Source organism: Hermetia illucens, chromosome 1 (genome assembly GCF_905115235.1).
Source record: "Hermetia illucens chromosome 1, iHerIll2.2.curated.20191125, whole genome shotgun sequence".
NCBI lineage: Eukaryota > Metazoa > Arthropoda > Insecta > Diptera > Stratiomyidae > Hermetia > Hermetia illucens.
Genome location: NC_051849.1, coordinates 135165712 through 135178338, shown reverse-complemented (window position 1 = coordinate 135178338; position 12627 = coordinate 135165712). Strand labels below are relative to the sequence as shown.

The 12627-nt window shown below is 36.9% G+C and overlaps 1 protein-coding gene across 1 annotated transcript; it reads right to left on the bottom strand.

The window, feature by feature from the left end:
* Positions 1 to 2762: 2762 nt before the first annotated feature.
* LOC119655622 (ribosome biogenesis protein WDR12 homolog) lies at positions 2763 to 12594 on the bottom strand. Its single transcript, XM_038061594.1, is given in 13 exon segments — positions 2763 to 2938; positions 2993 to 3125; positions 3190 to 3436; positions 3505 to 3571; positions 3629 to 3770; positions 3773 to 3801; positions 3860 to 3945; positions 3947 to 4053; positions 4056 to 4116; positions 4118 to 4151; positions 4208 to 4253; positions 4256 to 4353; positions 12382 to 12594. Coding segments are annotated over 13 exon segments (1266 nt in total). The 5' UTR covers positions 12444 to 12594; the 3' UTR covers positions 2763 to 2784.
* Between the last annotated feature and the right edge of the window lie 33 nt (positions 12595 to 12627).

Genomic DNA, 12627 nt, shown 5'->3' with positions numbered 1-12627 from the left:
CTTCTACCACCTTTAATTGTCAGGGGAAGTATTTGATGCACGCCACTAGTTCAGCCACTTTTTTTCCCTGTGATAAGTGAAAGTCGGACGCATTTTCAATTTTAAACTTTAATCCAATGTAAAAAGAACTGTGCATTAATTTGCTACCTGATTCGATGGCTGTAAAGTGTCTCCTAAGTATTTTGCGACAATTTTATATTTAGACAGCAGATACCTTCTTTGCAGTTATAAATCAAGGGCCGATTCTCTATAGAAATCCTATTACTATTAACACGTTGCAAAAGGTCAGACTTATCTCTCTCGGGAAATTGCTACAACCCAAAACATAAAATAATAATCAAACCTGGTTGTCAACCAAGTTGCAAATCTTCGCATGATATGCTGTTGCTGACTAAAGTTGCAAGGATGTCGAAAAGTTTTGATTATGGACGGAACCTCAGATTGACAATCAAGTTATACTGAAGCAGTTATCATTTTTTATGCTTGCAGTTTTAATAATAAAAGAGAAGAAGCTTTTTCTCGTCTTACAAAAATTCTTATTTAATGCATATATTTAATTCCAAAGCTACTGACTCCCTTTATGTTTGCGTGCCAGTAATTTGGTAGACAAAGCATTAAAGAGGCGAGTTAGAACGTCCGAAATTTATATGTACGGTGAAATCTCTCTAATGGAATTCTCACTTGCCAGGAAAAATTGTTCCACTTCGAATTAGGGGGTTTTTCCTATGTGACGGTTTATTTTACAGATCAGTAGTTCTGGTCCGAACACGATTTTGTATTTCCGTTAATAATTTTCTATTTTTATTCTGGATTTTCAATGAAAAATAGACGACGATTTTTTTAAGTTTTTTTTTTCAACCCTGCCATTTTAATATTTAGTAAGATGAATTATGATAGCCTCAACCATAGATTATGTGGTCACACAAAATGGCGCCATTCGCCGCATGTAAGGGAGTACACACACCACATATTCTTAACAAATTTCATGACAATCAGTTTGACCATTTCCGAATAAATCGGGTGTGACAGACAGACAACACATTGGATCGAGTTTGATTAGGTTTTGTTTCACACAAAATCTTAAAAACCAAAGATGCTTGTTCAAAAACATTTTTAGTTAAATTTTATAAGAAAATCTCTCAATTTTCAAGGTATCTGTTATGTTTGTCTGAGCGGCTTGTTTGTGTCTTTTGTCAAAAAAAAAAAACTATTTGGTGTCTATCCGGTACACTCGCTTTTAACATTTGCAAATTAGTGATTGATTGGGTGATTTCTCCTCAATCGGGCACGTTTATTATAGCCTTATTATCATCATCATCCTCTTCGTCTTTATCGTTTCTCGCAATTTGACGAACATCTTCCAGAATTCTCGTCCCTTTCTGCTATACTTTGAAAAAACATTTGTCACTACCAAATGTTCGTTACTATTCTACTTAAATTTCGCGAAATTTTTAATATGATGTTCGTTGGGAATTGCCCTGAGTCAATGGGAGAGAAACTTTTTATTTTTTGAGCTAAGACCCAAGTTAAAAAAACAGACTTCGGTTTCTTCCAACTCATAATAACTGCCTCACTTCTGCTCACAGGGTATATATGAAGCAGCGCCTGATAAGTTGTCTTTGCCCTGGACGAAACCATAATCGTCTCCATCCTTCAAAACAATATGTAATTATGGTTAGATGTGATATTTTGATTGTGGACTAAAATATTATAAATTTTCGAAAATGTCAAGAATTTTTCTGTAAACTACGTTTCTGGTTATCTATTTTGAATTATTCAATTGCCCTTGGTTGAACTTAACCCATCGTATTCTTATCCTATCCTATCACCCACCCTGTAAAAATATTTTCTATCATACATGATGGATTGTTGGGCATATAATGGGCGATTAAAAATTTAGTCCGTCGAGATAATGAGATCTGTTATTTTACTGCATTATTGAAAATTCCAATTTGTTTGACTCGGCCATTTAGGTCCAATCAAAATCAATGTTGACCATATATAGCACTTCCGGATGAAGTTAACAATTTCCACAGCAAATTAACAACTTTCCGCGCCCAGTTCACTTCTTTTCAAATCAAATTCACGATTTCCTAATAAAATTAAACTTTTTCCCAAATAAGCTAACATTTCTCCAATTCAACTTACAGGATAAATTACGTACGTTTTACTTGAAACCAAAAAGCTTTTAATTTTACAATCGCTAACTTATTTTTCTAAGAATGTGAACCTGAAGACAGCTGAAAATAGTCAAAACCAGAAGAAATATTTCGATTTTCACCATTTTTTCCATAATTATGTAAAACAGCATTATTAGAAAGATATCATCCAACATTTAGGATACACAAGTTTGTAGCATTTGTAGCACTGAAGAAGGGAACAAGTGGTTCCCGAAATATCGGTACTTGCAAGATTAATAAATATTACTAAAGAAAAGAAAAGCCAAGTCTTAATTATTTCAAACCTCCGCCTAGAGTAAATTAGATGTTATCGAAATGATCATCCAACCACCACCTAATGGAGAAGTCACCACTTCCCTGTAATATCTGACACAATATGAGAGACCTCGAAATTGGTTACCAAAAATTTAAGAAGAAACGCTTATTTTTCAGCTGCACCATAGAAAGGTTCTAAAACCAAGTCCATACGGTATAGAATTATAATTTTACTGGTCAGTCCTGTGCACACGGAGAATTTGGATCGGCGCAATGTACAATCTTAAAGCATCCATAATATTGAAACAAAAAGTCAGAGGCAAAAAGTTCGATTTGTACATAATTTTTATTAAACATCTGATGGTTTATTAACAGCTTTTTTGGATTTAAAAATACGAACAGTGTTATCAGATCCTCCCGACACCATGAACTTAGGATTAGACCAATCGACATCCAACACTTTATCGTCATGACCGAGTAAATCATATAGAGGTGCTTTCGGACTGAAAAGACCAAATAATCATTCTAGAAATACTCTAAGTTGAGATGAATTATACCTTCTGTGATCCCACAATTTGACTTGATTATCGTATGATCCTGAAAGAAACATAAATTCATCGTGTGGTGCCCAAGTAACGCTCTGTACCCATTGGCTATGCCCAAGATATGTGTTTTTCACGATAGCTCCCTCTGCAAAATATTCATTCCATAAACATTAAATTAGTTCAAGTAAAATTTATTAAATTGCACTTACGATTCGACCGTGGATCATATAATCTGAGGTTTTTATCGGGTGAAGCTGTTATTATAAGTCCGTTCAACTTAGAATAGCTCGCATCGAAGAAGGATTTATTACCGGTAATTTCCGATTTCACCCCTTCTAAGTTCAAATCCCAAATTTTCATTGTGTGATCCCATGAGCTCGTCAAAAGTGTCGTTTGGTCCATCCACTGAACACTAGAAACACATTCGCGATGACCTTGTAGTGTCATGATCGGCGTCTATTAAATCAAAACGAAATCATAGTTGTATAAATAATTATTTTTAAAGATTTTCCCGCCAAACCTACTCTTGTTTTCCCACTTTCGGAGCGAGCTTTTTTTGACTGTCTCGAACCATTATCATCATCATGAAGTCTTAAATTAAATACAGTTTTAGACAAAGATATGCCAAAATATTATATTATCCACTACCGGCCGACAGATTTTTAACATTGTATCCCGCTGCCTGTAGCGAAACGCTGTTTATCAGGACTTATATCCACACAGTCACTACCACGCTCATGGCCTTTGCACACGTGAACACAATCGACTGAGTTATTTTCAACATTCCATTCCAAAGCATGGCAGTTTGATCTTGAGAACAACTGAACCATATATCCAACATTACTCTTAATGTCTGCATTTTAATTCACACATGCGTACCTTACAAACGTTGCACTTTTCTCATCTAAAGATATCCACGAAACAGCTTTGATAGGGTTGTTATGTCCTGGAATTGTGAGTACGTGGTTTGCCTTTTGTAGTCCAAATATTTAAAGTATTATCATAGCATCCAGTCAAAATCCAGTTTCCGCAGGTTTTAACAGCAGCCACCCAATCATCGTGCAGTAGACATCTTTTGGTTCTGGCGATGGAAAACGATCAACATATTCGATTTCAATAGCGTCTTCAAAAGAAATGGTTTTCTTCCTTTAAATGATCTCCTAATCGTGACCTGAATGTAATGTTTATGATTCTACTCATATCTAGATTGAGCTTCTTCTCCTTCACCTTAGAAATTCACCAAAAACAAGAAAGTCGAAGTCTACATCCTCATGATCTCTCTGCTTTCTTTCAGCAGTGTGTTTACCAAGGTGTTCAAATCCTCGGATGCCACGTTGGCACCGATTGTATATGGTATATCAGGGACAGCATATCTGAAACGACGATTGGAATATTATATTTGGATGTCAATAACAAATTCAATGATATGAGAAAAATGAAAAAAAATCGTAATTAAAAGTGTTTATTGGAGCAATCAAAAAAATTTAAATTTAAAAAACGAAATCAACGTTAATAATTTTATAAACTGCATTTAAACATCAAATATCATTGACTCGTTTTAACGAGGCAAAAATTTCGTGAATTAGACAGTTTTATGCAGTTTGGCATTGAAACGTATAACGTAACGTATACTCTGTCGAAATACTTTGCTACTCCTCTTACACTCTTTCCCAGAGGTGATTCATGAGGATGCCCAGCATAGATGTAGAGCTGATACCAAAGGTAATACCAACAATTTTCAACCGGATTTAAATCCATTTTAAGATTTCAAACTCTTCAACGCTGACTATATTCACATTATGGGAAGAATAGCCCGAAATGTAGTCTACCTTCATCCAATCGAGCAGGAGGTGCGAGCTCTTCGCCTGCACATTAATGAAAGCAAGACGAAGTACATGGTGGCAACGTCAGCGCCAAAAACCAAAGAACCAACAACATCGAATCGCACTGGCCAAACCAGAACAATAAAGATAGGAGGCTACAACTTGAAACAGTTGATAATTTCTCTTATCTAGGGTCAAAAATCACAACCGATAACAGCTATGACGACGAAATTCCCGCACAATTGTTGGCGGTCAACACAATATAATCAAAGCTTTACTGTACAAGACAATAATCTTGCCAGTCCTTATGTATTCTTCGGAGACCTGGGTTCTTTGCAAGAAAATTGCACATTCTTGGCCTCGTTCGAGAGAAGAATCCTCCGAAGAATTTTTGGCGCCTTACATGAGGATGGACGATTCTGTAGTCTCAATAACGATGGAGTTATGAGCGATATGATTAGGCTCAACGGGTTGCGGTGGGCGGGTCACCTAATCTGTATGGGTGAGGATGGTCCAGCCCGGAAAATCCTATAAGGGCAATATCTTTGCTAGAAAAAAGACGTGACAGACCCTGTCTCAGAGGAGCGATGGGGTTAGAACAGGACGTCAGACAGCATTTTAGAGATAACTACCACAGTAAAACAGGCCGAGACCCGATATCGGTTGTTGCGCCGTTGATGATGATGATGTGTTTGAAATAATAGCTTTCCAAATGCAAATTGTGTTTTTTTCAAACCAAATTTTAATGTTTAATCCATTTTTTTCTCGAATTTTAACATATACCAATTTCTTACAAAATTGGATCTCCATTTCACCTTGATAGAATTTTTGTTAACTTCCCTTTATCCTAAGTGCTTAAATTGCGGTAGTTATAATAGATTAAACAGAAACCCACATCGTTGAAAAGCAACATCAACATCATCAACTTAACCTTCATACGACCCTCTTTTCAACTAGCGTTGAAGGTCCTATGGTCATTTTGACCACATGAAGAAATGTAAAGAAATCATGAAAAAAATTCAAGAAACGATAATAATTTTTATTAGTATTCAAAACATTATATTGTTTAACAGTCTTTGCAACTTTACAATAAAGTGTCGCTTGCACACATACCTTTTACAATTGTTACAAGTAAATGAGGTTTTTATGTCTTTAGGGCAAAATTTGCATCGTCCTCTTTTGGCAGATTTCTCTTTTGTTGTTGTAGGTGTTATTGGTGTCATCAGTTAAATTTCTGCTTTTCAATACATGTCTGCAGACGCTAAGGCTCTAGGAAGAGACTTCCTCATCTGCAAATATGGATTCACCATGTGCGCGACCGAGCTGCTCCAAAAAAGTCGCCGCCTGTAGAGTTTACTTTTGTTCCAATCCGGTTCTACTTGAGTAAACAATATAAATGCATTATAACACGATATATCAATAATGTTGCAAAAAACTGCTACTGGCCTCTTTTAGTTGAGTAGCAAGCGACAAGGTTATCCAAAGTATCTACCGCACCTTTCGACGCATTATAATCTTCGATGATAAGCGGTTTTTTATTCTCCTTATTATTTATAGAATTAGTAGTATGTAGTGTGCTCTGTAAAATAACGCTTCGATTTTCTTTGGTACATTACGTAACCACCGTCGTATCTTTGGTAAATGCGAATTTCGAACTTTGTGCAGGCCACTTCTTTGATTCCAAAAGAACTCTCGGAATCGAAGGTTTATTTTTTCGAATTGTTCCAACTGATGTAATCCCTCGTTTCAAGAGCTTTTGTGCAAGTTCATAGGATGTAAAAAAATTATCTACCGTAATGTTGTAACCTTTCAATCCAGCAGTCAGGTCTGAACGACTCGCATTCCTTGATTTCTTTCTGGTGTATTGTTTATTCTTCCGGTGTAAGGTTTGTATATTCCAGACGTAGCTTGTACCGCTGTCGCAAGCTACCCAATTCTTCATGTCCATATTTAGCAGGTTTCATTTGGCATATATTGCCTGAAAGGACATCTGCCCCTAAAGGGAACCAGCTGCTCGTCAATGGTAATATTCTTTTGCGGATTGTAGAGTTTTGGGTAAATATCTACCCACGAGTCCCACAGCTCGCGGATGGGTGCAAACTTGTCTGTTTCCGGCGGCTACTCCTCGTGGACCGATCATCAAAACGAATGAATCGTGAGATCTTCTTGAACGTTTTGTTCGACATGACGGCTCGAAAAATTGGACGTCCTATTTCAGCATCCCACAAACTTTCAGTTGCTTCATTGTTAGATCGGTACACTCCTGCAAGAATCAAAAGTCCGATGTAAGCTCGCAAAGTTGGCGTATCGATATCTTCAAAAGTGGCTCCTAAGACTCTACGTCCTTCCCGATTCGTATTTCGCAAAATTATCGTTTCCAACTGCGGTGGTAGAAATAGATCGAATGATGACTGAATATCAGAGATCCTTGAAGCGGCGTAGCGTGTTATTCCGGGTTGTAGTGATGGGTTTGTACTTCTTCGTGAATGTCGGAAAGGATGTTCGTACCATTGTATAGTTTTGTCTCTAGATAAATATTCGGGTAGGTCTTCCAGAATAATTTCTTCAAGGTCGTCGTCCGAAACTTCAATTTCTTCATCGCCCGATTCATAATCTTCAATTTCGGATACTTCCTCGTCCTCGTCACTAAACTCTCCGCTACTTCGATAAAGTCCATGCTTTTATGCAACTAAACTATACGGCAACGATTTACCAAATGATACACTTGTTCAATGACCTCAGCGCTTTATAGCCCTTCGAGGATGATGCAATACATTGCACGCTATGTGCAATAAGATGATGAAATACATTGCAACACATATAGGATGCTATGCAATACAAGAAAACAATTTTCCTATTGGAATTATCCCCAGAATTCGCAAAATTCATTCGATTGGTCGTTTTTTGACCCAAGGAACTTAAACGTAACATTTTTTACTGTGCAAGAAACGGAGCATTTTTAAGGTTTTGTGTGAAACAAAACCTTATTAGAATCGATTCGATGTCTGTCTGTCACAGCTGATTTATTCGGAAACGGCCAAACCGATTGTCACGAAATTGGTAGGAGTATGTAATCTGCCGTTCCCTTTACATGCAGCGACTGACGCCATTTTGTGTTTAAGTTTAAGGGGGGCTCCCCATACATGTGAAAGGAGGGTGCAAAATTTTTTTTATAAAATGTGGCCATGTGGGGTATCAAATGAAAGGTCTCAATTAGTACTTTTCGAAACTGGCTCAATATTTGATATGGGGTGAAACATAGGGGAGTGAGGGCTCAAAATATGACCCCCAAAAAGTGTAACAGGTCTCGTTCTCAGAACCTATCCAACCGAAAAATCTGAAAAAAATCTCAATAGTGCATCTCTACGAAATCTAGGCCTCAAAATATATCCGGTGCCGATATCTGTACAAATAAAGTTAATAATAGTATATTTCCACATTTTAGAAATTTACCCGACACCCCCCTTATGTTCATCCCAGAAGCACAAAATTTGGCATGGGTATAATGAAGAATATAGTGCACAATTTGGTCAAATTTCAAGAAAATCCAACTATTATTACAAAATTATAGGGGGTAAAACTTTACCATGTTTCGTGAATTTCATGCACTCTACACCTAACCTGAATGACGTCATCATTACATATCGTCAATACCACAACGAAATGAGTTCTTAAGGATGGGGTCGCAAAGAATTATTTTGTTTTAGTTTTTTAGTCATTTGTATATGAAAATCAATTATTCCAACGAGACATGTGTGTATGTAGGTATATAGTATATGCGTGCTAATGGACTTTGCGGGTAGTGCCTAATTCAGATAGATATAGAAGTAAATCGGAAATATGGGTACGATCAATTGATATACGTGCATATATGTGTACAGTATTCGGAAATAGGCAGTTTGTTTGTTTAGGGTGAGCGTAACATCTACGGCTGTAATATGTACGTATGTCTCGTAATTTTGTAGCTGTATACGGGTAGAAAAATGTGCGTTGGTAAGATGAACACAAAACCTTTATACCCGAAGCACGAGCTTCCGGTATTCCGACTTGTTTAAAAATACTCTGGTGTCTAACATGTTTAGGAAGAAAATAAATTATCAGTTACCATATTTAAAGTTCATTGAATAACAAACAGCTAATACAGAGTCAACGAAAAATCAATTTTGGTCAGAAATGACCAGAAGAATGTATGAAGGTTAAAGACAGCAAATAGGTAATAATAATGGACATTTGAAAAATTAGATTAATAGAAAAAAATTACCAACAAATTCGGCTGCTATTCTAAGTGTTACTCTAACTTAATAAAGTCATCGTAACAACAATAAAATAAAAGAAAGTTTATTCAAACCATTTCAAGCATTTCAAGCTGCACTATTACCCAAGAAGGGACTTTTAATTATCACAATACATAGTCACCGGTGAATCGAAGCATATTATCAAAACCACTCACTTATCAATCGGTTGGTTACAACAATTCCGGCCCAAACTTTTAATTTGCGTCCATATACATCTTTTTTGTGGGATGTCCCGGTCAATGTATTTCAAAATTTGCCAGGGAGCAAAATGTGATTTCATGTGGTTCTTAACGAAAAATATCGTTAATGATGGAAAAGCCGGGCAGATAAAATGTCCTGGAAAAATCATCATCATCATCAACGGCGCAACAAACGGTATCCGGTCTAGGCCGGCCTTAATAAGGAACTCCAGATATCCCGGTTTTGCGCCGAGGTCCACCAATTCGATATCACTAAAAGCTCCATCTTAGGCAGGGTCTGCCTCGTCTTCTTTTTCTACCATAGATATTGCCCTTATAGACTTTTCGGGTGGGATCATCCACATCCATACAGATTAAGTGACCCGCCCACCGTAACCTATTGAGCCGGATTTTATCCACAATCTGACGGTCATGGTATCGCTCATAGATTTCGTCATTGTGTAGGCTACGGAATCGTCAATCCTCATGTAGGAGGCCAAAAATTCTTCTGAGGATTCTTCCCTCGAACGCGGCCAAGAGTTCGCAATTCTTCTTGCTAATGAACCCAAGTCTCCGAGGAATACATGAGGACTGGCAAGATCATTGTCTTGTACAGTAAGAGCTTTGACCCTATGGCGAGACGTTTCGTCTGTTGGCTGACAACAACCGTGCGCGGATTTCATCATCGTAGCTGTTATCGGTTGTGATTTCGATCCTAGATAAGAGAAATTATCAACGGTCTCAAAGTTTGTATTCTCTTATCCTTATTCTCCCCGTTTGACCAGCGCCGTTCGATATTGTTGATTGGTTGGTTTTCGGTGCTGTGTCTTGCCTTCATTGATGTGCAGCCCAAGATCTCGCGCCGCCTGCTCGATCTGGATGAAGGCAATCGTCCGATTTGAATTCACTGGACCATTTTTTGAGTGTATTTAAAAGAAATGCTTTATAAGAACATCCTACAGAGCACAAAATAATAATGCTAAAGCAAAGATATCAACAAGAATGTTATCAAAAGCAATATTTCAGTAAAAAACTCTCATATGTTTAACAACGAAGGGAAATTTTATAAACAAAAAATTAAGTTGTCAGATGAAAATAAAATTCTTTCTTATTTTGCGAAATTCAATGTTTTTTTTTTTTCATTTTTATGGTTCACATTTCCAGGCGTGTAACTGCCACTAATTGTGCAAAAAGGATGAGATGATGTTAACCAGATTTTATCATGGTGAAATGGAGATTAATTTTTTGTAAGAAAATTGGAATATTGTATATGTTAAAATTCTGAAAAAACATGGGTTAAACAGCAGAATTTGGTCGGAGAAAAACACAATTTTTGCATTTGAAAAGCTATTATCTATCTATTATCTAATCCAATGCTGTGGCTTTCGTAGTTTTTGAGTTATTATGAGTTTAGTTGTGTTAAGGCGACGATTTTCGATTAATGAATTGGTGGACCTCGGTGCAAAACCGGGATGTCTGGAGTTCCTTATTAAGGCAAGCCTAGACCGGATACCGGTTGTTGCGCCGTTGATGAAAATGTCTTTGGCAAGTAAAGAGTTAAGGAATCAAAAAAAAAAAAACAAATACTTAATATTTTTCCTTCGAATGCATAAGGATTTGGCTAGCACTGTATGCTGTATGCTGCTCCAGAAATTGTGAAAAACTCCGTATATGTGAAGGATGTAAATGCGAATTGCCAAATACTTTTTAATATGCAAACTGTACGTGTTTTTTGTTTTGTTTTACATAAAACCTTAAAAATGAATAGGACTTGTTAAAGATGTAAAGGTATTTTGCGAAAAACCCAGCAATTCAAAATGTTTCGATGTTCTAGTAACCGTTGTTATGAACGATCCGATGGGGCTTGGTTTTTGTTGGAATTCTGAATTGTCTAATTTTTTGGAATCTTATAACAAATTAACATTCACATAAATCTGTCAAGTTCATATTCATCATATAACGTTAGCCCTGCGGTTTTTTGTTTAAAGTTGTTGGAGGGAACCGCATTGTTAGCAATTTCACAAGGAAAAAGACGACAGAAAACTCTTCTTCGAGCAGATAAAATAACGAAGGCGATTTCATTTACTCGCCGAGCTCTCCTTAAACAATAATTGAACACGTACTTTTCAAAGGGATATGTATACTGCGGTACTATTTCATCATTCTCTTTCGCCGCACTCCAATAACGTATAAAGCCAAGTAGATATTTAGTTAATTTCGGTGTCGCTGCCTTTCTTTATTTTTACTACTTTTAATAAACTATGTTTTGATTTAAGGAAATACTAATTGTCACTTTATGTTCTGGCGCCAACCGTGAATGGTATACGTAAAACATTACGTGACGTCTTATGGCAAGTGCCTTACGGTAAGTGGCTCTTCATTATACGCATCGTAAATGCGGCATAAGAGTCAGTCTTGTAGCAGACTTTTGACTGTTGCTTCACCAACAACAATCCGTCCATTTCCAAGTAAAATTCTTCGTGCAACGACTCATGTAGATTTTCATGTAGCCAGCTCTCCGTCTAACAATAATCTCGTGCTGAGCGCCGAAGAAAAGTAACAGAAAATTAGTTTTGATCGAATGAAAATACGGTTTCTACTGCAAGAAGAATTACACCAATATATAGTGCTTGGATAAGTATAATCATAATGTTGTTCCTCTTTGACGGTAGAAAAAGATTAACCGGGAATCGTGGAAGTTTGAAGAAAGATTTACCAATGAATAAAGCTGGGTCGCCTTCTCTCTATCCAGAGGAAAGAGAACTTTCATGACAAAACCGTGCTATACGCAAAATCTTTGAAGAATTAGAATAGTGTGCTACCAGTTGTTCTCCAATAAAATCATCCAAAGAATTAAAACGTCTATTTCGAGACTCTTTCAACGTATTCTTATTAACAACATTGCTATTTTTTCCAGTATCTGGAATATCTAGGAAAACAAATACAACGTGCAAGTTATCTTCGAAAACATTGTCTCCACTCATCTACGAAGAACATAACCCGAGCCGACAATGTTTACTTTCATCATATGAAGCGGAACATGGCCTGAAACACCTTCCTCTCGGTGGTACATAACCTTTCAAATCTATCTTAATAGTACTCACTCCTGTTGCTTCGTTGTCAGGTGAATTTGCAACTGTCCTTCGCCAGTTTCGATTTCCATCATGTTGTTTGGACACTTTTTGTTCAACAAAACAGAGAGAAGCAAAATCTCAGATACTAAGCCGGTTTAAATAAAACGCGACAGCCGTGGGATAAACCCAACACGCATGAATATAAGTTTGACACTTGATTGTGGTGCTTCTTCTTCATTGTTTAGTTCGTTCTCCAATTAGTTGTGATTAGTACCG